Source organism: Bufo bufo, chromosome 6, assembly GCF_905171765.1.
Source record: "Bufo bufo chromosome 6, aBufBuf1.1, whole genome shotgun sequence".
NCBI lineage: Eukaryota > Metazoa > Chordata > Amphibia > Anura > Bufonidae > Bufo > Bufo bufo.
This window is the reverse complement of record NC_053394.1, coordinates 76,728,469-76,755,252: the sequence shown is the minus strand read 5'-3', so window position 1 is coordinate 76,755,252 and position 26,784 is coordinate 76,728,469. Positions and strand designations below refer to the sequence as shown.

The 26,784-nt window shown below is 41.4% G+C and overlaps 1 protein-coding gene across 12 annotated transcripts in view; it reads right to left on the bottom strand.

Moving 5' to 3' along the window:
• Positions 1 to 26,784, bottom strand: part of PLCE1 (phospholipase C epsilon 1) — a 323,845-nt gene that overhangs the window by 116,561 nt on the left and 180,500 nt on the right. For all 12 annotated transcript variants that reach the window (XM_040434726.1, XM_040434732.1, XM_040434729.1 and 9 more), the window contains one exon: positions 16,236 to 16,552. In XM_040434726.1, the coding sequence (XP_040290660.1) occupies positions 16,236 to 16,552 (317 nt within the window). The remainder of the gene's footprint in view (positions 1 to 16,235; positions 16,553 to 26,784) is intronic.

Below are 26,784 nucleotides of genomic sequence, written 5' to 3'. Positions count from 1 at the left end.
ATATAAAGATATTAGCCAAAGTATTAGCAACACGGTCCCAAGTTGTCACATCAGTGGTTCATCCAGATCAATCCAGATTTATGCCGGCGAAGTCAACGGCTATTAATCTGAAAAGGCTATTTCTTAATCTTCAGGCGTTTCCGGGCGACTTGCCAGATAAAGCAGTTTTATCGCTGGACACTGCCAAGGCGTTCGACAGTGTAGAATGGAGATACTTGTGGGCGGTTCTGGAAAGAATGGGCTTTGGGCCATCCTTTATATCCTGGGTAAAACTTTTATATGTTACTCCCATGGCCAGGATTAAAGTTAATAATGAACTATGAAACAACTTTAGTCTAGAGAGAGGTACCAGACAGGGGTGCCCACTATCACTGCTATTATTTGCAATGGCAATTGAACCATTGGCGGCCCTGTTGCGGGGGTCCCCGGAGATTCAAGGGTTCAAATATAGCCATGGTGTGGCTTTATATGCGCTGACGATCTCCTTTTGTTCATTGACGATGTATTAGCATCCCTGCCCGTAGTAATGAGCATTATTGATGGTTTGGGAAGTTTTCAGGATTATCCATTAACTGGTCTAGGTTGGCCATAATGCCTATGGACCTTCGAGAGACTCCAGGTAGCCTGGTAGGGGTTCCCATACTATGGGTGGCTAAATTCAAATATCTGGGAGTGGGGATCACTAGGGATGTCAAGGAGTATATCGAGCTCAATCTGCTGCCCCTACTGGATAGGATGAAACGTAAAACTGAGGCCTGGATTAAGCTACCGCTATCCATGATAGGAAGAGCAAACCTGATTAAAATTATACTAATGCCCCAATTGCCATACATTCTACACAACGCTCCAGTTTGGATCCCCAGGCACTTTTTAGGAGAATTGACGGGATATTTAGGGACTTTGTGTGGAAGAGAGGGGTGCCTAGAATTAAACTGTCTAAGCTACAGCTGGCTAAAGATAGTGGTGGAGTGGCATTGCCGCATCCTTGGATGTATTTTCTTGCCGCACAACTTCAACATTTACAGGGATGGAATCAGGAAACAATACTACTAGGAACGACTAGGAAATCCATTATTTAGTCCCTTATAGTGGATCATACCCCACTTGGGGCGCTGGAGGCGCATGCCTTTAAAGTACATTCCCCTAGTTTGACTACTTTCCAGGTAATGCATAAAGTATGGTGCACTGTTAGGGATCTGTTGGACATTAAGGGCTGCACTAAATACGGTATACTCTGCTGTGGCACAATGCCTATTTATGGGAATTGTACAAACTGGAGGGTTTTGAGGGATGGCCACAGAAATGGATTAGATATGTTCACCAGGTTTTTGAGAATATATTTAAACCCTTTCAACAACTCCAAACGGAATTTGGCCTAGATAAGTCAGTTTTTTATGCATATTTGGAGCTAAGACATGCTATTCAATGTGAAGGGAAGGAAATCCTTGCAACTATTTCTACTACAGCGCTGTTTGACCAGGTGGTACAGGCATCAGCCTCTTATAAGTAGTGAATTTGCGATATTTCGTGAATATTCGTCATAAATTTGCGAGTTCAACATTATTTTCTTGATTGCGAAAATCGGCAATGTAATATGCGCGTATTGCGCGCGCAATACAGGCGTGAGTCACTTTTGCTACATTTTTCAAGCTGCTAGAAGTTTCCTGAGACTGGAGAAAATTGTTGGCACGGCAGAACATTACAATAGCTTGATAGAGTGCTCCAATATATTCGCGATTGCGCAAATCGGCAATTAATGATGCGCATATTTTGGCGCAATACGTGCAACTTCACATTTTAGCAGTTCAATGCATTTTGGTAGACCGCGCGTGTTTCAGGTAACCACTCCAGAATCAGAGTATCCACTTCTGCACGTATGGGTTAATCATTAATCTCCACAGGAATCCCTTTTCCTCCACTGACTCCTATGGAATACCAAAATCACACTGGTGGTGAAGTACTGCTACTGTCGATTGCAAGCACACCTGATATTATACTCACAAGCGCACAGTAGTATACAGACACTTCAAATAGACGCTATAGAAGCGAGTCCATCAAGGTCCTCCTTCCTGATGGTAATCCTGCGGAGAGCTGTGGTAAAAATCCTCAACACTTGATAGGGATCTGATCGAATGCCCTCGTTGTGAAGAGGTGCAGGCAAACCTTATACATATGATGTGGTCCTGCAGAGGATTGGGTACTTTTTGGCCGGAAGTGTTTGAGATGGTAGATACCGTGTATGACACTGAGATTCCCAGGACGCCAACTGTTGGGGTGTCAGGGCACACACAAGATCTCGCAGTGTCGGAAGGGCATAGATTGGCAATAGCGAAAAACTCTGTAATGCACTAGGAAACGGATTGCGAAATATTGGATTCTATCGATTAGTCCCAAATAGCAAGAGCTGGTAGGAGTCATAAACCAAATGTTACGTTTGGAGAGAGGTGTTTATTTGAAAAGAGGGGCGCTTAACAAATTTCAGAAACAGTGGGAGTTCTGGATTGTGCGATCCGGATTAGATTCCCAGGAACTAACAAGGATATGGGTATTAGATGGTATGAGAATATCTAGCTACTGTCGTAGAGGCAGAATTATCAACAGATGACCAAAGGATGTGATGGTTGAGAGAGGAGGGTTTGAATTCTGGTAGGATTGTGGTAGGGTCAAGGGCATAGCTAAAGGCTCATGGGCCCTGGTGCAAGAGTTCAGCTTGGGCCCCCCTTCCCTCAGTGCTTTGTGGCCAGGGGCAGGGAAGCACATAGCCTTCGTGCTGCCTCAGGCAAAAATTGAAACGGCGCCTCCCCAATGCCAAATTCTTGACCTAAACCCTTCCCTCCAGCCAGGGGTATAACTGCTGAACCAGTATGCACTTTCTATAATACTGGTGTCTTCTTATGCGGCACAAGGGTCTTTGGGCCCCTCAGGCTCCTGGGCCCGGTAGCGACTGCTACCTCTGCACCCTCTAACGCTACGCCCCTGGGTAGGGTTACTGTTGGAGGCGGTGTGGACACCGCATTGAGATGGGTGGGAGGGGGGGGGGGGTGTTATTTTATTTGTTCTATGTATTTTATGTTTTGTATCATTGTTGCAATTGTCAAATAAAAATAATCAGATTTAAAAAAAAAGTCAGTCTTGATCCGCTGTGTGCTGGAGTAAGATGTACCTTTTAATAAGTTAGACCCAAAGAGTAGATGAAAAATGAGCACTTACAGGTATGGGTCTGCAGTCCAGGGCTAGACATGCTGAATGGACAAAGGCTCCCCTTTACACATAACATGGGAGTGTAAAGCTTTAGGGCAAGTAGCCATTTTTGGGTACAATCAGGTCTGTTTGCATTATATAAAGTACAACCTGAAATGGTCTGACCTTTAAGTTCATAGGGCTCCTTCTTTATTTATCTTTTTGCACAGCCTGTCTCATTAGAAGACTACAACTTTTCCATGATTAAATGTCTTAATTACCTAAAAAAACATTAAGGGGAGTCCATCCAGCATTCTGCATCCCATTTATAGCATAGAAAAGTCAGACATCATGGTGCACACCATTTTCGCACTATTATTTGCGACTTTTATCGCCTTTTTCTACCTTTGAAACAGATTAGTCTGGCGGCAGAGAACAAACTGTTTGTACAGCCAAGCAGCCATTTGTATGATGGGATCTGTAGTGATCACTTCGGTCACCGGTTATCTAATATGTATGGCTGGCCTTAATGACGGATTATAATTAGGGCTGTTTGGGTGGCTGCCCGGGGCCCCCCATTTACTAGGTGGCCCATGGGCGCCCAAACCACCCACTATCTTATACAGTGCTCCTCAGTGGGTAGCCGCCTGTGAAGGAGGCAGGCAGGCTAGTTTCACTAATCTCCTTATTCAGGCAAGTGAAGTAGTAAAGCGGTCCCCTCCACTGCTACTGTCCCTCTGTTGTCTTGAGGACTGTGAGTGATGAGGTCACCTTGTCCTTTGACACAAGGAGCATCAGCCAGGCAGCACAGCAGAAGATTGTCTTCTCACATTACCACAGCGTAACCTCTTCACTCCTGGTATCCTGGCCCCAAGGTTTTATATATATATATATATATATAAAAAAATATATATATTACTGCCGCACAGTCATTGGCCACCTCCTCTGGCAACAAGCATATTGTAATTATGTAGCATTAGATCATTTTTAAACTTTGGACTAGTGACGGGGCCACATTCCTCACACCGCCTAGGTCCCATGGTAGCCTTAATCTGCCCCGATCTGGCCTAAACATGCCACTACTTTGTAAGATGGGCGAACTTTAGTTAAAGCGAACCTTTCACCTGGATTTCACTTAATAAACTATCAAAAGTACCTTATAGATCATCCTCATTGTGTTATCATACGGTCTTGTCCTGCTTTTCTGGCATGTATATGCATGGAAAAATCGCTTTATAAAGTACTCTTCTCCAGCTCCACAAGTCACGGTAGAAGTCAAGGGGGTAGTCCTTCCCTCACTCCAGGCTGTAACTCCCCTGCCCTAACCCCGCCTCTATGCAGTCTAATTGACACCCGGCTCAGTCGCCGGGACCGCGCTTGTACAGGAGGCGCATGCGCCGTCGGACTCGAGTTCGATCCTGTAACTGAATCGCGCGTGAGGAAGAAAAACAGGCAGGCATCGGGGACGGCGCATGCGCGATTCAGTTACAGGATTGCGCTTGAGTCCGACGGCGCATGCGCCGCCTGTACAACTCGGTCCCGGCGACTGAGCCGGCTGTCAGTTACACTACATAGAGGAGGGGTTAGGGCAGGGGAGTTACAGCCTGGAGTGAGGGAAGGACTACCCCCTTGACTTCTAGCGTGACTTGTGGAGCTGGAGAAGAGTACTTTATAAGGCGATTTTTCCATGCATATACATGACAGAAAAGCGGGACAAGACCGCGTGCTAACACAATGAGGATGATCTATAAGGTACTTTTGATAGTTTATTAAGTGAAATCCAGGTGAAAGGTTCGCTTTAAGTTAGCAGACATAAAAGGTAATTGAGTCATGTCAGAAGGAGCTCTATACAATGTTTTTGCTCAGAATAGCAAAGATGAGAAAAGAACACTACAGATTTATGGAGAGAGGTGCGTGCTATATACGTCTTTGCTAGTGTTAAGTGCTCTTCAACATGTTCCATAGTTAAGTATGTAGGAGTGTGGTGAATTAGGGCTGCGAGTATGCACCGGTCTGCTGGGGTTTCACAATTGGAAAAAGTTGAGAACAGATGACCGAAATGATCATGTATAGGTTGCATTTTCTTAACACTCAATAAACCTTACTAACTACCAAGAAGACACGTTGCTATTCCGATCATACTCCTATTTGGAATGATTGATAACGGGAAGGGACTTGTGTAAGGAAACAGAGTCGTGTGTATGCTCTGGACGACCCACAGCATTTCCGAAAAAAAATTATGACCGTGGATAAGAGTGTATTACTAGGCAACGAGATATTTCCATAATTGCACTTAGAGAAGGCATGAAATGGATCACCCCACGCTCTCTACATTGAGCAAAGGCAAGATGAAACACTTTCATTGAAACCACAGTAATCCCTGCCATCCAACAGCCAATGTTTAACTGCAAACTCAATTACTTTTATGATACTCAGATACCATAATCTGTGTCACATTCGTTTAGGACTTGAATCCTAATTAGAAACCAGATGGACAATTTATGTAAGAAAGTAAAAAAGATAAATGATATGACAGTGTAAATATGCGTAAACACTATAGTAATCTCATTTACCTCCAGGATCTTCTCTGCAAAGAGATAATCGAATTTCTCTTGTTTAATGCATTACGTAATTTCATTTCTGAAATTGGAGCAATTGTAGAAATGTTACCACCCAGAGATCAGTATGGATAATTTATAGGAATCAGATATTTTACATATTGCCATGAAGGAGAAAACGCACTCCAAGTAGTAACTTTAGTACGTCTGGGAGCACTCTATGCAGGTACAACTTGTGAAGATTTATTCAAGATGCGATGTTTCATCAACATTGCCTTTCTCAAGCATACTATGAGCAGTACTACAAGTAATACCTAATTTCATAGTGCTTCGATGTCTCTGACTCTCGTGGGTAAGTTGCCAACTTCACCAGATCTATTCCAAGAGGTATTAGGTTCCCTGTATAGGGAGTTAAAGGGTGAAACCCAGGGGCTCGTCTGGATAATTAGGTCTAGCCAAAGTCAAACTGGATAGTTGGCACAGTGTCTCCACGCCCACTGTCCGTTACAGTGTCTGTTGTGTGACGGATTGGAACAAGCATCATGGTTTTCGATATATAAGATGTGAACAAAGCCTCTTTGAAATGAGAGTTTCAAGTACAGCATATGCAGCTCTCATTTCAACCTGCCCTAGATAGATCACCAGGAGACATGTGCTTGGTCTTCTTCTAAAGCCAAGGTTCTTTTGGTTCTAGCTTTGGGACAATCCATTTTTGTTTGAAGGGCCTTCTGAGATGCTCAACACAATGACCGGCTGTAGGCACATGCTTAGCTGTAATCTGTGGGGAACTTTGCAACAAATGCTTAATTTCCCAATGCCACCAGAAGGAAAATTAAGTATTGAAGTATATAAATCAATCAAAGCCATAACAGAGAAACCCTTTTAAAATTCTTTATTAGGACATCTAGACTAAGCATAGACTCTACAGGGAGATTTTCCGATGGGCTGATTCCCAAGGAGACGCCAGAGCCCTCCTCACAGCTGCCGGATGGGTACACAATGATTTAATGCTCTCAGTATTAATTAATGCTAGAAGCATCAGGTACTTATGCACTTAGATGGCGGCCATAGGTCCCCTTCTGAATTCAACCATATCGCCATCCTCAGGACAGTAATACAGTTGAATTCTGTGGTGGGGGCGGCAATATTTTGTGCTGCACTGTGGCATTTTGTTTTGTTGGGGTGGTATTTTGTGCTGCACTAAGGTGTTGCTGGTCCTCCCTACTTATGTTGCTCTGCCTTCTTGGACCCGTCTACAACATTGGGCCACTTTTAGTTTTTTTTCCAGGGCCACTTTAAATTCCCAGTATGTCCTATGTTGATATCTAATTAAAGAATTATACTAAATATTCATAGGTTTACAAGAGCTGCCATTGAGAAGAATGGCAACAGTAATCCCAGTTGTAGTAAATAATAATAACTAAGAAGCAAAAAAAAGCAAGCAAGCGGATGCGGTGCGATTTTCACGCACGGTTGCTAGGAGACGATCGGGATGGAGACCCGATCATTATTATTTTCCCTTATAACATGGTTATAAGGGAAAATAATAGCATTCTGAATACAGAATGCATAGTAAAATAGCGCTGGAGGGGTTAAAAAAAATAAAATAATAATTTAACTCACCTTAATCCACTTGATCGCGAAGCCCGGCATCTCCTTCTGTCTTCATCTTAGCTGTGTGCAGCAACAGGACCTGTGGTGACGTCACTCCCGTCATCACATGATCCATCACATGATCTTTTACCATGGTGATGGATCATGTGATGACCGGAGTGACGTCACCACAGGTCCTGTAGCTGCACACAGCTAAGATGAAGACAGAAGGAGATGCCGGGCTTCGCGATCAAGTGGATTAAGGTGAGTTAAATTATTATTTTATTTTTTTTAACCCCTCCAGCAGTATTTTACTATGCATTCTGTATTCAGAATGCTATTATTTTCCCTTATAACCATGTTATAAGGGAAAATAATACAATCTACAGAAGATTCTTCTGTGAAGAAGTTCCGGTTTGGGTACCAAACATGCGCGATTTTTCTCACGCGAGTGCAAAACGCATTACAATGTTTTGCACTTGCGCGGAAAAATCGACAAAGTTCCCGCAACGCACCCGCACATTTTCCCACAACGCCCGTGTGAAAGAGGCCTATTAGTTTAAACATTGCACCTGTACAAGTGCTAAATCTGAGTAAAATATAGGTTTCAGTTCCAGGTTTGCTTACCATCTAACAGCCAGGACTGTTTACATATACTGTGTAATGGAGAATGGTCTTCTGCTGCTGAGAAGCAAAATCTGAAAGCGCTTATTGATATGTCTTCACATATTTCAAGAAGCTTGCAATGGAATCTCTCAGAGAAGTGGCATCACACGGCACATTAACAGTAAGAGACAGTCCCTGGAAAACTTTCTCTGTGCTATAGTATAATAAAAAAAAATTAAAAAATGGAAACCTGTTCGTGTTTACCATTCTGTGTGCTGACAGAGGTTATGCATACGCTGTACCGGGTTAAACGTAAGCAAGGACCTACACTGTTTCCTTATTAAGTCAAATAGTACTACTCCTATATTAACAATAAATTTGGTCACAAGGTTTGTGTAAACTTTGCCTCTCCTTTCTTGTTATAAGATTATTATTTTTTTATCTGGTTAATCTGTGTGTGCATGTACTCAAGACTGAGTGCACTCCTCAGGGGCGGGATGAGATCTCTTGTTGCCCACAACAGGAGTTTTAGAATGTGTCTCCCCCTACTCATAAACTACTCTCACTCCCTAAAATTCTATATTATAGCCTGATGCACACATTCATTTATTTATCCCTCCCCCATCTATCCCAAACTTTCGTATTACTAGATTATAAAATAATAATGTGTAATATAGAATATTTATAATATATAGTCAACATTTCCCCATTTTCAAACTGTGCGTCCCAAGTCAATGGTGCGCTGTGCACCTTCCCACTTTGCCAGCCTGTTGTCCCTGTTGTGCCGACAAGCATGCTTTATAATTTAGGTCACTTGAGCAGGAAAAAAAATAAAACTATTTAATCAAATACATCAATGAAATCTTTGAACAGTACATCACTGCTATGATGTCACTACTGAGGCCTGTGGTTGGCTGCAGCGGTAATGGGACCAAGCCACTTGATGGTCCAGGAGCAGGGCTCGGCAGGACAGAGGAGTGGCAAGTGTTTTTTTTTTTTTTTTTTTTAACGGGGTACACATTAGAACCATTGGTGTTGTTTGCTCCAAGGCCAGACAAACCCTTTGAATATTATAATATTCAAATCTTATATTTTTGGATACTTGTGCCCGCCCACCAAAAATGATTGGTTTCAATTACATTATATAATTAGAAGCAGTAAAAATTCAGCGATATCCTTTGGGTACAGCTTGTACTGAAGATGTTGCAGACAGATTCACTAAACTTCAATTATAATGAAAAAATATTCTTTCCTCATAGAGAAATAACGAACAATACTGAACTCGACTAACTCACTGAGATGTCAGGAACGTGATGGACTCGCAATCACGGCTCTGGTTATATGTAGATGCTAAAGAAACTGCGTGTGTCTATGGTTTTTCAAACAAAATCTTTTTAATGTATTTATAATTGCAATCTTGACAGTTTTTAAGGCGTTTTCTAGGTAAAAACTTGATTTAGTTCTGTAAATTTCGAACAACATGTAGATGGACGCTCCAGCAATCAGATCCACCTTTCGGCACTCCATACCCGACAGGCCAATTATTCCTTGCATTTAGAGATGAGCGACTCGAATCCCACGAAGTGGAATTCGATCCGAATTAATCCTGAAATTCAAACTTACCGCCTCCATTTGCGCATGAAGGGCCGCCAGCCTCCCTCTTGCTTGAAGATCTCGGCCGAAATCCCGTGCGGCGCGAGATTACATCATCATGCCGGCTGGCGTGATGATGTCATACGTCACTACGCCAGCTGACGTGATGACGTAATCTCTCGCTGCACAGGCCGAGATCTTCAAGCAAGATGGCGGCGGCCGGCCCGTCACGCGCAAATGGACGCTTTAAGTTTGATGTAATGTTTTTTTTAATGTTAATTTCGCACTGTTTGTACACTCAGATGCCGCGATCATGTATGCGACATAAGTGTTGGCTGCAGTGGTCTCTTGGTTGGATGATACAGCTGTCACTCAGAGCAGAGGGGAGGGGCTGTGAAGCAGCTCAATGCAGAGAGCACTTTGCAGTGAAGCCCTGCTTTGGGCACTTGCTGGGGAAAAATCCAGCAGAATAAAACTTCACATTCATAAAGCTCCTGATAATAAAAGCTCCACAAAAGTTATGCTTGTTTTGCTCTTCCTAGTCCCTACCTAGTGCTGGTAGCAGTTTAGAATGGACAAAACTGCTGACAGAGTCCCTTCAATTAACACTTATTGTTGAACCTTAAAACAACATGGTGTTAAAAAGATGAGAATTCAGTATAAAACTTTTGCAAACAGACAGGCATTTATCCTGTACTGGCAGGAGGATGTGCCTAACTTATGATGAGCATGCCTCATTCATTATTTACTCCAGAAAACTGGTGTAAATGATAGTAAATCTGCCGGGGTCGAGGACCCTGCCCATTCCCTCCCTCAGGAAGTGTCGAAGGCGGAGTAGAAACACTAATTGCAACTAAGTTTAGTAACAAAGTCGTATAAAAAGTCGTAAACCCACAGTTTGCGACTTTTTTGCATCAGTTTTTGGCAAAGGGGGAATAGTAAATGACCCCCAATATGCTTTTATCTGCATCATTACATGAACAATTAAAAGATACATTTTCTTCCATGACCTGGGTGTACGCTTTTGTGGCCCTGTCTTCATTTTAAACATCCAATATCGTCTGTGTAAGTTATAAAATAAGTAATTTTTGTAATAATATTTAGTTTGAAAGCACGCAGTCTCCATTTCAGTCAAACGCACTTAAGTATGATATATTGAATGGAAAATGTCATGAAATGCAATTTTTCCTGGTAACATAGGAAGCTCTGTAATGTTATTAGATGGCGTGTTTCCGACTCTGCTCAATTAAAATGTCACAATTCTGGTCGACTCTCGGACGTCCATGACCTAAAATGATATACATCCTTATGTATCAGGAAGAAAGTAACATGCAAAGTTCTGTCCTTTCATAGTCATCTTCCTCTGAAAGTCTGCATTGACATTCCCCATGGAGCTCGAAAATACGAAGCTGAAGGTCTCTGACTTTTTTTTTTTGTTCTTTTTTTTTAGTTAAACACGTTATTGTCAACATCAAGAACCAAGTTAATTCTCTACCTCCGACTATGTATCTGAGTTCTGTCGTCCCAAAATTCACCCTGGCTCCTTCAACGTAAATACAGTACAGACCTTTTTTTTCATAGAATAGCCAGAAAAATCATCAAGCACTCACTAGCTGGGGCCAAAAAAAAGCATGACTCTATGTTTAAGAATTCTCCAGCAAGTTTATACACAAGGACATTAAGGAACACCACTCCTTTCAGAAAGAAGGGAACACTGATAGGCACTTAATTCTTTAGATATTAAAAAAATGCAGATCTTCACCTTAATGATTTTCATATGGGGAAGGAAAGTAGAAAAAAAGTCAGTGAACATCACGATCAAAGGAAATACTTCTCATAGTGAAAAAAGCTTGCTCTCAGATAGCGCCCTGACATCACATTTTGGAAACGGTACAATTCGTTTGAGCCCCAAAGAGTGTCAAGGGTTATATATAAAAGACAGCAGTCTGGGCGAGACCAGATGGTGCGTCTGGCTGGATGCGGCAACCTGCTGGAGCCAATCGCTGCCCGATTCGGAGGCTAGTTCAAAAAATTCAGATCAAAAAATAAATGGGTACTGGCAGCCTACTTGTAAAAGTTCAGCCCTGAGTGGATTGCCGAGGGACTATATTCTCACTGAGAAAAAAATATATATTTTCTATGCAAGATGATGGGGGCAGCCTTGAGCTGTTGTTAGCAGCATTCAGAGAAACGCTTTACAGCAGCGCAGACACAACCGACTGAAGGGGACTCATTGATGTCCATGTGAGAGTTTTTTAGGCATGCTCTGTGACCTGTGCAGAAGACACTGTACAGGGAGGGGGAGTAGATAAGCTGTGACGTCACCTATTGGCAATGGTGGATTCTGCATTATCTATATATATAGCTGTTACCATCCATTGTAATCCTGCCTGTGATGATGAGGAGATGAATGCTGAAAAGTGATCTTTACAGAACCTAAAGTGTCTGCCTATTATAAGACTTAGGGAGTCATTTATCAACTAGTTGCACTGCAATCTGCGACTTCTCCCCGCTTATGCCAGGTCTAAAATTGTGGGCATGACGTGGGCGGCCCATCTCATTTACCATTTTCTACATCTGTTTCAGGCGTAGAGAAAGGTCTAAATGTAAGACAGCAAGGAAGCTGTCTTAGGCTACTTTCACACTAGCGTTTTTCTTTTCCGGCATAGAGTTCCATCACAGGGGCTCAATACCGGAAAAGAACTGATCAGGCATATCACCATGCATTCTGAATGGAGAGTAATCCGTTCAGGATGCATTTAGGATGTCTTCAGTTCAGTCGCTTTGACTGATCAGGCAAAAGATGAAACCGTAGCATGCTACGGTTTTATCGCCGGCGAAAAAAACTGAAGACTTGCCATAGGAATGCATTAGTGCCGGATCCGTCCTTCCAGCCTGCGCATGCAGTAGCCTTAGGCTCCATTCAGACGTCCGTAGTGCATTGCGGATCCGCAATACACCCGGCCGGCACCCCCATAAAAATGCCTATTCTTGTCCGCAATTGCGGACAAGAATAGGACATGCTCTATTTTCTTGCAGTGCTGCAGACCGGAAGATCGTGGGCGCGCTCCGGGAATGCGGATGCGGAGAGCACATAGTGTGCTCTCCGCATTTCTTCAGGCCCCATAGAGAATGAATGGGTCCTCACCCGTTCCGGATAAAAGACCCTTAGGCCTCTTGCACACAAAAGTTTTTTTTCCGTTTACGTTCTGTTTTTTGCGTTCCGTATACGGAACCATTCATTTCAATGGATCTGCAAAAAAAACTGAAGGTACTCAGTATGCCAGTATGTATTTACGTTTTTACGTTCAAAGATAGAACATGTCTTATTATTGTCCGTATAACGGACAAGGATAGTATTGTTGTATCAGGGGCCGGCTGTTCCGTTCCCGCAAAAAACGGAATGCCCACGGACGTCATCCGTATTTTTTGCTGATCCGTTCTTTGCAGACCGCAAAATACTGAAAAAGCCATATGGTCGTGTGCAAGAGGCCTAACTCCGATGGATCCACCGCCAGCTTAGGTGTTTATAAAGACCGGCGTATAAATGTGTCCCTTAGTGACTAATGCAAAAACTCCAGGATGTAAAGATTTTTTTAAACATAATGTAAGTGATATGGAAAATTTTAAAAAACACAGAAAACTGTAATAAAATATGTTTATGGTAAATACTTAATTTACACAATAGGTAAATTTTTGATGACACATTCCCTTTAAACGACTGAAATCTGCTAGTAGGAGATGTACCATACAAATGCTCCAAAAAAGGAATAAGAGCAATAATAGGGGTGCTATATCCTCAGCAGTGGAGATAGAAAGGGTATCGGACAATAGTTACAGGGAGTGATTTAGTGTAACCCCTTGTCTTCCTGTATTAAATGGGTTTCCATAAATGTCTGATAGGTGTGGATCCCACCTTTGAGAGACCCACTCCTATCTAACGAATAAGGCCCCTCCATGAATGGAGATCCCGCTGCTCATTCACGGCCACAACTTTATTCGTTGCTATGGGACTTCTGAAAATAGGAGCATACAGCTATTTTCAGAAGCCCCATGCAAGTAAATTGAGAAATCAGTGCATATGCGGCTTGCTCTCCAGTCATGGTGGGACCCTGTTCTTGACATAGGAGATGGTCCCAGAGGCATTTATATTATGACTGTCCAGATGGGACAACACCTTTAAGTTCTAGATATACAGGTGAAACTCCAAAAATTTGAATATCGTGCAAAAGTCAATTTATTTCAGTAATGCAACTTAAAAGGAATTGCATTAATGCAGCTTAAAATTAGAATATTGTGAAAAGGTTCAATATTCTAGGCTCAAAGTTTCACACTCTAGTCAGCTAATTAATCCATACCCCCTGAGCAAAGGGGACCTGAGATTGTGACTTTGGGGTTTCATAAGCTGTAAGCCATAATCATCCAAATTATACCAAATAAAGGCTTGAAATATCTCGCTTTGCATGTAATGAGTCTATCTCATATGTTAGTTTCACCTTTTAAGTTGCATTACTGAAATAAATGAACTTTTGCACAATATTCTAAGTTTTCGTGCATACCACTCGTATTTAGAATGAAGAAATCTAATTTATCGCCAACAAATCCCACGTAGAATGGAATGCATTTACATTGAAGCCTATACAGGGCAGATGTGTTATGTAGAGTGAAGTCATCAATTCAGAATGACTTGCCCATATTCACAGGTGGCCAACGTCTGTGTTCTACTTACATTCACAATAGCTAAAATGTAGCCAATCTGATTATGTACAGTGAAGATTGGAGGGGGGTCTGGTGAAGACCACACACAAAAAGAAATTGCAAGTCTGTCCCTGAAATTGGCAACCGTCACCCGCTGCTGTAGCCTTTGCACATAACAGCATTGCCTCAAATAAAGAAATCTCCTACAGCGCAGAAAACTGTCCATACGTGATGTAACATCGGGATCAAAACGAGAATCCTCAGCCGACCAAGACACGTCAAGCTGGAAGCGCAATACAAATAAAGCAAGGTTTACTTTTCAACACTACTTCTTGACATAACCTTCATGTTGAGTAACTTTGCAAATGTATTGTCTGATCCTGAGTAACACTGCGTACGAGGACATTGACATGCAGCATTGTAGAGAATGGACCTTTACTATAAAAAGAAAAAGTGCTCAAGCAATGCGGCTGGAAAAACCTAGGCCATACCGAGTTCTCCTGCAGTTTTCTTACATATTTGTTGTGCTTTTATCCCCCGACTCTGATTCTCTTTTATACTTTTCTTTTGAACCTCTGTTGGAGGGGGTGCCAACAAGTTTACCACAATTCTGCAAGAAGAGTCAGTCTGTAACACCGTCAAAATTACCAGGATCCTAACGCCGAAGTGTGGTCAATCAGAAAACGGATACTGAGAGTGTCATGGCTTCCATTATAGGCTACTTTCACACTAGCGTTTTTTGTGGATCCGTCATGGATCTGCAAAAACGATTCGGTTACAATAATACGACCACATGCATCCGTCATGATCCGGTTGAATTATGTCTTCTATAGCCATGACGCATCCGTCTTGTACTCCATTGAAAGTCAATGGGGGACAGATCCGTTTTCTATTGTGTCAGAGAAAACCGATCCGTCCCCATTGACTTACATTGTGTGCCAGGATCCGTCTTGCTCCGCACCACATCGCGGACAGAAAAACGCTGCAGGCAGAGTTTTGGTGTCCGCCTCCAGAGCGGAATGGAGACTGGACGGAGGCAAACTGATGCATTCTGAGCGGATCCTTTTCCATTCAGAATGCATTAGGGCAAAACTGATCCGTTTTGGACCGCTTGTGAGAGCCCTGAACGGATCTCACAAACGGAAAGCCAAAACGCCAGTGTGAAAATAGCCTTAAAGGGAATTGGTCACCTCGATTTAGCACCATTATCTACAGTCATACATGAGAAGTACTGCAGGTAAGGAGTCCAGAATACTATTTTTTATTTTCCTACTGCCCCCCCCCCCACTGTAAGGGCTCAGACTATGTTGAAATACATCCTCAGCACTACCATGCATGCACACATGAGTCCTCTCCATTATGTTAGAACTACCCCGCAGTCCGGACTGTGTATTTCAGTTGAGTTTTGAGTGCTGACAGCGGGAAAACAAAAAATAGAGATCTGGACTCCTTATCTGCAGTACTAATCATGTATTACTGTAGATAATACACCAAAATCAGGGTGACAGATTCCCGTTATTGTAACCATACAACTTATATGGCTATTGGCAGAAACCTTGTTCTGCCAACATCTATATCTGCCGACCGCCCCATAACATGTACAGTACACTCAGCTAAATATACATGTGTTCTCAATGGGCAGGAGGGAATAAGTTACTGCCAGATACTTCTGCTGGCTTATCACCAGTGAGAGCAAATCCAACAAGTCTGATCTTTCTTTACCACAACATCTGTGCTCGGTGAAAAGTTAGGGCAACTCTCGTTCCTCCCCAATACACATTAGATGCTTAGACAGTCCCACCAAAATCGGTGGAGCTTGACCGACATTCATCTAATGTGTATGAGCTCCTTTAGCCAGACCTACACTATCAGCTGTGAACCCATGTTGATCCAGAGACTGTAGAGAGAATTTCACACAAGGCACATGCAGTCATGGTGACCAATCTCATAAAGAAAATGTGAGGTTTCTCAGACATGAAAGACATTAAAACGCAGATAACGACTAACCTCATTAAATCTTGCCACAAGTCCTTCTACAGTCTTATGTTCTCCATTCTTCATCTCCAACAGAGATGCAGGTAAAGATGTTTTAATGTCTGAAAAGTTGGTCAAACATAAAGGACTTCCAAGATCTTTTGTTAAAAAGCAGAGGTAATCAATAGGCAACACTTTCCGATAAATGTCCTGTTCTTGATCAGTAAGAATGCTCGCAATCTCTTCTGGGAACTGAATGAGATGCTGAAGATCCACCAACTCTTTACTCAGTCCAACTGCACTTGCTGTCTGGGAATTTGATGCTGCCATTGTGGAGCACGGCTGGCGTTCTAAAATTAAGCATAAAAATGTAATATTAAAAGATGGTGCTACACAACAATATATACTTGTATCTGTGCACTGCTAGCCCTGTAATTTCATCATAACAGTTATAGGAATAGTAAATGCATCAATAATATACAGTAGCTAAATAACCTTAAAGGGAGTCCATCAGCAGTTTTGACCATGATAAGCTGTGGACAGCACTAGGTAGGGGCTAGGGAGAACAGTACAAACATACATTTTGTGGAGCGTAGATCATCAGGCTTCACTGTGTAGTGCTCTCTGCACTGAGCTGCCACACAGCCCCCCCCCCCTCTTCTTTGAGTGACAGATGTACTGGTCTCCTGGTTGGATGCTACAGCTGTCACTCACAGCATAGGGGAGGGGCTGTGAAGCACTTTCCAGTAAAGCCCCATCCTGGGGACTTGCTGGAGTAGAATCTAGCATAATTAAACATCATGTTCTCACTACTCCTGATGAAATAAGCTCCACAAAAGGTATGTTTGTACTGCTCTCCCCAGCCTCTACCTAGCACTGTCAGCAGTTTAGCAACTACTGATGGACTCCCTTTAACAAAACAAACGCTTAAATTAAAGTTTTTATTGTTCATACTTATTAGGCTTTGGGTACATGCAGACAATTGTTGTATAGCTTGCATTCATGTAACTTGTGTGATTTATGTGTGACCTCTTTCTTATCAATTTTCTTTTTGTTGAAAGTTTGGAGCAAACGAAACATGAAATATGTAAATTTTCCAACCGCAAAATAGAGAGATAAAGCAGGCAGTGGAAGAAGCTAAAAGGGAGGTTTGCCACAAATGCAATAATGCCTGCTACAGAGCTATGGCTAGGTTCACATGAGCATTTAAATCTTTTAGCAGGCTGTTCAGCAGAGGAACCGCCTGCCAGAGTTCAGCACCGCCACAGCCCACTGACTATAATGGGACCTGAGAGGGGATCCGGTCTGTTTCCAGCATTAGAGCTGGGATTTAGCCAGACAAAAAACTCTGCAAGCACCTTTTTTTATCCTGCCGAATCACAGCACTAAAGCAGGAATTAGGCCAGATCCCCACCAGGTCCTATTGTAGTCAATGGGCCTGGTGATGCTAGTGATGGTACTTTCTGGCTGGGATGGATAGGATGAAAATTTTAACAGTAGAGTGAAATTAGCCTAACTCAACCTTAAAATACCGTAGATGTCTTGGCAGATAGCAGTATCACCAGTTAGGTTGTACTGAATCTTAAGGTTGTGATTTCTGATACTATGTTCACATGACTCAATGGGGCGAATATAAATTCATATTCTAATCTTGAAAGTTGTGCTATGAATGGTTCCTAATAAGCAACAAAAAGTTTTTCTTTTAGACCAGATGCACAGAAATGTATCATGGACACCTTATGTACCTATATTATGAATGTGTTACCGGGCCTGACAATGGCTTTAACTGACCCGAACTCACAGCATCCTAAATCTCCAAGATGCTGTGAGTTTAGGTCTGTAAACGCTTGTGTAAACCCGGCCTCAGACAGTTTTCATAAACCTGCCCCAATCTTTTTCTATGTACTGCACCTGTCATGTTACCAAATGTTTTTGTCCATCGTCCAACCTCTAATGACTTTCTACAAAATGCGGAGATAGCCTTCAATCTTATTAATTCATCTTTATGAATGTGGAGGACTTGACAGGAGGCTGCTTGTCACTATGAAGGAGAACAGTATGATACCATAATACAGCTAGGTAGCATTGCATCCATTGGTATAAAACAATTAGGGTATCATAGTGTTCTTACAGTATGTTAAAACTAATCCTCACCTCTCAATGAGCATTATGACATATCTGTACGACCTACAAAAGACTTCCAAAGAATTTTCTAAATTTGAGAACTTTTTATTTATATGCACCTTGAGGTTCTTCAGCCTTCAGGCTGCACATTGAGAATGGTATCATTCATACAGCGGTGACAAGGTCTACCTCGAACGGCTAATTCCCATTCACCATGATGAAACATGTCTTTCTACATCTATGTCCCCCATTTTTACTTGTGCTATTTGGTTGTACTCAATAAATGCATCAATAAGGCTACGTCCCCATCTGTGGTTTAGCATTCTGGTACTATGTTCGAGCAGAGGAACAGAGTACCAGACTTGCCCTATCTGGCCCAGCTAGACACCACCACAGGCCGGTGGATCCCTATTCACTATATTTCGATCCGTTTGGTGTGTGGCAAGAATGCTGGCTTTCTGGCAGAAAATAAAATGCTGCATGCTGAGGTATTTTGTCTGGTAGAAAGCAGGCATTCATGCCGGAAATCATTACAGTGAATGGGTATCCGGTGGTGTCCACCTATGCCAGATATGGTAATTCCGGTACTTTGCTCCTCTGTTGGAATAGACTAATGGCAATGTGAACCTAACCTAAAATATGATAAAACAGTCAAATGGGGAGTTATATGGAAATGTCCATTTCTAGTTATTTCGAGTACAGCTGTCGCTGGGTAGACCTATGTACTAGTCACCCAATATTTGGTATTATGCACATCCAGCACGTCTACACCAACAACTTTCCCCTTGTTAATATCCATTTCTACACATCCAAACAGTGCCAATTATTTCCTCTTAGTATAACTGGAAAGCTTTTGAATGATCTCTGTAATTGCCAAATTACTATTATCAGAAGTGTTTTGCTGACTATGCCACCAAGGTCTCCTAGTGTTCCCAACCACTTGGGTACAATGGCAAATGGTTCATAATACATGTTCTGTCCATTAAAAAACTCGGCCAACTAATGCTGGTCTCTTGGACATAATATAAACCTGCTGTAAGTAATCGAACCCCTGAAGACGCCGGTACTCGGCGAAACATGTCGGGGGGCAGCGTTGCTCTTATGTTTTAATTCAGCTTAGTCTCTAGCAAAGCACTAGTACGATAATATAACATAAAACAAATGATACATTGTACCTACAGAATATACTGGCAGCGCGCAGCCAGTAAGGGAACAATGTTACATTCCGAGCTAGGATACTATAGCAGGATTTGTAATCTATACTTAGAAGTGCAAGCTGAGACGAACTGGCAATTTTAAAAGCATCCTTTAGCAATATATTAGATAGACCGATTAAAAGCTAAGTTTTAGTAATAAGGAGGTGCAGGATTAAGAGGTGTAAGTTAGTCCTTGATTTATTTAGTAAAACACTGCATCCTGACACCATAAGGGAAAACTAAGAAGTTGTTAATCGAAGGGAGCAAACCCTTATATGAGTAATTGGCCATAGATTACCATGCACTGTACATAAAGTGAAAAACAATTAGACTGTAGTTTCAAGGAAGCAGAAGTGTAATATGCCAAACTAAATCAAAACCACTTTGTTTGTGGCTAGAACTACCTCAATTTTCATTCCAATCTGCATGTACAGAGAAAACACATTCTACAAACAACAGTCATCGAATAAATCAATTTGAGGGTTAATGGCTGAAAAATAACCTGCTCATTAACAAGACTGCAGATGTTAATTAAACAAAACAGGAGATCTTTTAAATAATACATTAAAATCCATATAAGCCAAAGCTTACCAGCAAAGCAGCTTTTGTGTCGCTATGGTATAAAATCAACAAATCCCATAACAACCCAACCAGTAGACTTAAATCCATTTCCTGTAACCTCTGAATTATGGTTTTAATGAACAGAAAAGTAAGACATTTCGAGACCAGTTCTATTATCTTAATTATTATATAACAAATAGAAACAGAAGCTAAAAATGACACTACTAGAGGCCCTTCTGGTTCTTAAAGGGCCAGGGAGCACACCCTGAATTTCATTGGCCAATGGCTGGCCACCCTGAGATACTCCCCTGTGAGAGGGTGCCTGAGCAATAGTTTCTAGTTCACTAGTGTCTTACAAAGGTGTACTGTTATACATTCATCTGCCCATGTTTCTGGTGGGATTCGGACTCACAACCTTCTACATTACAGCCAATAATCTTAACCACTACACTATAGAGCTACATGGCCAGTTACAAAAAAATAAAAAATAAAAAATAAAAATATGAGACTTCTGCTGTATAGGAATACTTACTAGTCAGAAACTTTTCAGAAATAGAGGCTAAATTTAATTTAAACATATATATACGTTTTTAGCCATAATATATTTACATATATCATTATATATTTAGAATATATAATATGTTATAATATATGTAAATATATTATGGCTAAAACATCAGTAGTAGTTTCCCACATATTATGCATTCATATATATCAGAAGTATGTTTTATCTATATATACTGTATGTATATATATATATATATATATATATATATTTTAGTGCAAAAAATCTAGATGGATCGGCTCACCCTGCTTTAGGAGTGGTACAGTGCACCTACTGCAATTGATGCACCCAAATCAAGAAGAATCGATAATATAACACAAGTCGAATCTTTATAGAGTATCGAACTTGAATTTTCGTACCACGTGTTCGTATTATTCATACACAGATTTAATAGTTGACCCAGGCACTGTAATCATCGAGTCACGCACATTCACATTCAATGGACCTTGTTTGGTTGCAGCAAGATTAGGTGCTTGCCTGTTCCTCGATCCTGTGGGCGTTCCTCTCCTGGTGCTGTGTCTTTTGGGTCTTTGTAATCTGTTGGATTTTGATCCTTTTCCAAGAGCTGTAGATTATGATTATAATCCCACTATGCAGGTCCATAAATTGATTATAATCATAATCTACAGCTCTTGGAAAAGGATCAAAATCCAACAGATTACAAAGACCCGAAAGACACAGCACCTGGAGAGGAACGCCCACAGGATCGAGGCACAGGCAAGCACCTAATCTTGCTGCCACCAAACAAGGTCCATTGAATGTGAATGTGCGTGATTCGATGATTACAGTGCCTGGGTCAACTATTAAATCTGTGTATGAATAATACGAACACGTGGTACGAAAATTCAAGTTCGATACTCTATAAAGATTCGACTTGTGTTATATTATCGATCAACAGAAGGCCGCAAATAGGCCATACCACGTGGGACGCTGAACTCAGATCCAGTACGTCACAGTGGAAAATTCCATGTACACTATAGTGCTGGCTACGAACAAGCTAAGTAAAAAGTTTGTGATTATTTATTCATCGAATATTGTTTCCTCTTATCGATTAATACTATTCGAAAACGTGGGACGCCACTGGTTTTAATCGAGAGAGTTCAAGCCGACTATTAAACCGAAAAACTGATTCGAAAAAATCCCCATTATTGCATATATAATATCTAATTCACCTCAATCCTTTGTGATATTGGACATTTTATTGGATATTTCATTTAAGCTTTGTCTCCATTTTATGTATTATATTGTATAACATTGCCTTTATTTTATGGTGTGTAGTAGAGTGTTCTTATATTACAGTTTCTTTTTATATGTTTTTATTGCTATAGAGGTGTTCAATAAATCGTACTGTTCTAACTTTCATGTTTCTTTGTGACTCTAATTGCCGAGTGCCCTCCTACATCTCTATTATATATATTTTAGTAATTACACATTTTTTACAATTATTAATATAAAATATATATTTTAGCCTCTATTTTTGAAATGTTCCTGGTGGGATTTGAACTCACAACCTTCTACATCACAGCCAAGAAGTTTAACCACTACACTATAGAGATGCATGGCCAGTAACAAAAAAACAATTTAATATGAGACTTCTGCTGTATAAGAACAGTGATGACCAGTTCGCCGTGTTGGCCCGTGAACACATGCGGGCTGCCATCTTAAATCACAAGTCCGGGGGCCTTCATCGGGCTGTTCTCGGAACTGCCTGCTCCCGGTGACCGCATTTGTTTCAGACCGGCTCGCGGCGCAGGCACAGGTAAGGACTTACCTGTGCCTTGCTGGACTTGTGATTTAAGATGGCAGCCCGCATGTGTTCGCGGGCCAACACGGCGAACTGGCCATCACTGCATAGGAATACTTGCTACTAGTAAGTATTCCTATACAGCAGAAGTCTCATATTTTAGATATTTTTTTTAGTAACTTGCCATGCAGCTCTATAGTGTAGCGGTTAACATTCTTGGCCGTAATGTAGAAGGTTGTGAGTTTGAATCCCGCCAGAAACTTTGCAGAAATAGAGGCTAAATTAGATTTAAATACACTGGCTTGAGCACACGCGATATTCGGCCGAACATGCTCACCCAACCCTTGTTAAAGGGTTAGGACCAGTGATACAGTGGATCCACATCTGCTTCATAACAATTACTGAGTCATCTTACAAAGTGATAAGTTCACTTTAAGGTAAGTGCCCCATGATGTTTTGACACATGACAGTAATTACACTTTGCAATCTCAGTAGATCACTGTGCAACACTGTGTATAATAATCACCACTAATATTACTCAGTAGGGGTCATCATCCACTTTGAATTACAGAAACATCTAAATTATGGGCCAGTGACATACATGTGTGATCCCCATAGGTTGAAATCAGCTGCAATAATGTGGACTAGAATCTACTGCTGTGGAGACTAGGCATCCTGCACAGGATTGGAATGGCCCACAGGGGACCAGGTAATCTCCCGGTGGGTCCTTAGTCTCCTATCCCCTGCACAAGTGGCACATTGCCCAGTAGACTGACTGCACTACATACAGATACCAGCCTATGCTTGTATAAAAATTGGCATATAATTTAACAAATTTCCCAGTTTATGATTATACACACTTCGGGTAGTGGAGATGACTTTTAGGTACAGAGGGAGGCCATCCAGTATCCTCTTTCCCCAGGGGCCTGACATTTCAAAGTAACTACCCCCATAATTCTTCATCTTGTAGTGTCTTGCTACTGCTGCCGCTATGTGAGCAGCTAATATTTGAATGTAGGTTGACAGTGGGGCCCCAAAATTAATTTTACTGGTGGGCCCTAGGCACCCTAGTCTGACACTGCTCAAGCACACAGCCCTATTACAGCTCCATCTTACACAGAACTGTCATAAGGCTCCTATTTAAGTGCATGGGGTCTCGACCGTAACTCCAAATATGTTCAATTTCATACAGAGGTTTTTCTGTCAAATTCCATGCAAATCCAACAGGAAAGAATATCTTCACACATGCAGAATCCAATGAAGCCTGCATGGCAGCACAAGGAGGCCATACTACATACTAGTGAGCTATGCCATGTACGTGGGAACTTAAACCACCACTTTTAGCCTATAAGCCAAATGGAAATATAACAGTAATTGACAGACATTTGGGTGGAGATTTATCAAAACTGATGCAAAAAAAAAAAAAGGTTTAGTTGCTTATAGCAACCAATCAGATTTCTCCTTTCATTTTCCAAAGGAGCTGTCCAAAATGAAAGGTGGAATCTGATTGGTTGCTATGCGCAACTAAGCCAGTTCTACTTTACACCAGTTTGATAAATGACCCCCTAAGTATTTACAATACTGGGGTTTTCTTGAATTACTATGGCTTTAACAGGCATGCTCTTGTGCTTACTTCATGTACATATTCCCCATGCTATATATATTTTTTTCAATTTGGCCTCTCATGACCCGTTTTCACCATTTAAACAGATCCCTCTGGTTTGTTTCCATCCTGAATCTAGCACTTCCTGTTGTTGTTTCCAACCAAACCCATGATGCACTTCTCCTTTCTCTGCCACAGCTCCAGCACCGCCCCTAACAATGCCCAGCTAGCTTATAGCTCCTCCCACCCAGCTAGTTACATAGACACTCCCCTATCAACGCCCCTAACAACGCCCAGCTAGTTTATTGCTCCTCCCAATCAGCTAGTTACATAGACACTCCCCTATCACTGCCCCACCTATGGACATAACATCACAGGAAATAAGAAAGAACTGCATGGACACGGTCATGTGACCACAACCCAGAACGGGAGATTGGAGCAATAAAGATAAAAGAACTACATTACAAAATTACAGCTACCTTCATACATGATTATTTTAAAGGATGTTGATGCAAACTAGAAAACCCTTTTAATGAACAATGGGTCAATAATCACAAACTAGAAAAACAGTGATCACAATAAAAATACTAAGTGCCAATTATAATGTGGTTGCTTAAAGGAATTGTCCAGCCATTCACATTTTTTTAAGGGCTAGTTTGGCATATTTTGCTAATGATAAAATAAATCATACTTACCTTATTAATTCTGCCCAAGCCAGTGATTGGCTGAATGATCATTTCCTGCATGACAAGAGGGACAGGAAGCAAAGACTGGCGGGAGACCAAGAAGCTTCAGAATGGGAGTAGCGGTAAGTGAAGAAGGATTTCATTTACATATCACCAAGTCTTTTTTTTATTTTATTGAATGGCCAAACAACTCTGGAAAGCTCGGCACTGAGGTGCTATGCATACTTTTATTTTCCGTATCCAGGAACCAAGTCACGGTGATATTGTTTTAAGTTCTTAACCAAATGGCAGTCATATAATTCCTGATTCCACCTTTCAGTGATTCTACAGCATCCCTCATAGCCACATGCAGAGCAACATGTGGCTCATTAACCACTGGTTGGAGAACACTGCACTGCATGTACAGATTATATAAATGCATAAAAATAATAAATGTCATCAAAAGGACAAACCACGTTACGTACATTAACCACAGCCTTATGACACACTAGGCATTGGGAGCTTTAAAGACTATCAACACCTTCTGAAGTGATATTTTCTTACTCCAATTTATCAAAAATGAAAAAAAGCAACTTTGCTATTAGTTTCATTAAAAAATAAATAAATTTTGGGGAGAAATTATCAAGCCCTATATATACAAGCCCTATATGCCAGAATTCTGTCTTCAAAAAGTCGTAAAATAGGGCTTTTGTGACTTCTCAATGCTACCTGTGCACTGCAGGTGTGGTTAGAGTTTCACCCCGATTTATCTCTGGGACTTTTTTTTTTTTTTTTTTAAGTCACAAAATCATTCCAGTAGGGAGGGGATATAGAAAACTGGAATAGCATTTCTAGACAAGTGTTAGGCTCAAAGATGCCCTAAATTTAACAAGCAATGGGGGAGGATTTCTCAAAGACTGGCATTATACGCTTGTCGAAGGATGAAGGAGGCGCAAGGCTCATCATAAATTAGTCGTAGGTTCTGGCAGTTCGTGCACCTTAGCGCTAGTGATGAGCGGCAGGGGCAATATTCGAATTCGCGATATTTCGCAAATAGTTTGCAGAATATTTGTCATAAATTCGCGAATTCGAGATTATATTCTTGATTGCAAAAATCGGCAATGTATTATTCGCGTAATGCGTGCAAAATACCAGCGTGGGTCACTTATGCTACATTTTTCAAGCTGGTATAAGTTTCCTGAGACTGGAGAAAATGTTTGGCATGGCAGAACATTAGAATAACTTTATATGCAGATAGAGGGCTCCAATATATTTGCGCTTGCGAATTTTCGGCGATTAATAATGCGCATATTTTTTCGCAATACGTGCAACTTGTGACATCACAGCACTACAGTATGTCTGTAACATGTATGTATGGACAGCAGAACCTATTACACTATCTAACACCCTGCACTGGAACCTATCAGCTACACTATAGATCAATCTAACCTACACTGACTATCTCCCCCTAACTATCTGAATTATATATATAAGTTAACTGTCTAATGTAATAACACAAAGCACAGAGCACTGCAATCACACGGCTGTCTCTTTCATAACTGCAATAAACTTAAGAAAATAGCGGCTGGGGAGGTTCTTATATAGTAAGGGGTGGGGAACTTTCCTATTGGTTTCTAGGGATGTTGCTAAGCTGTGACAAATCCTTCTCATTGGCCCACAAGCTAGAAGAAGGGAGGGTGATCACCTGATGTGTACGGTGTTAAAAAAACAAAAACGAATATTCCTCATTACGAATATATAGCACTATATTCTAAATATTTGCGAATTCTCAAAGTGCCGATATTCTCGATAAAAATTTGCGCTCAACACTACAAAGCGCCAAGCTGCCATAGATTTCTGTCTTCATTTACAGCAGAAAACTGGCGTAAATGTAGATAAATGTGCCAGGCCGCTGGCACTGCCCCTCCCCTCCCTAGCCTGGCTCTCTTTTTTGAAAGCTCGCGTAGAATTGCCACTTGCAACTAAATTTTATCTCAGTGGCGTTTAAAAAGTCACCATTTGATAAATTTAGCACAACAAACAGACTCAAGGAAAAGTGACTTCATGTTTCTCTCATAATAAATTCCCTCCTCTGTGTCTACAAACCCAGTGTAGTCTGATCCT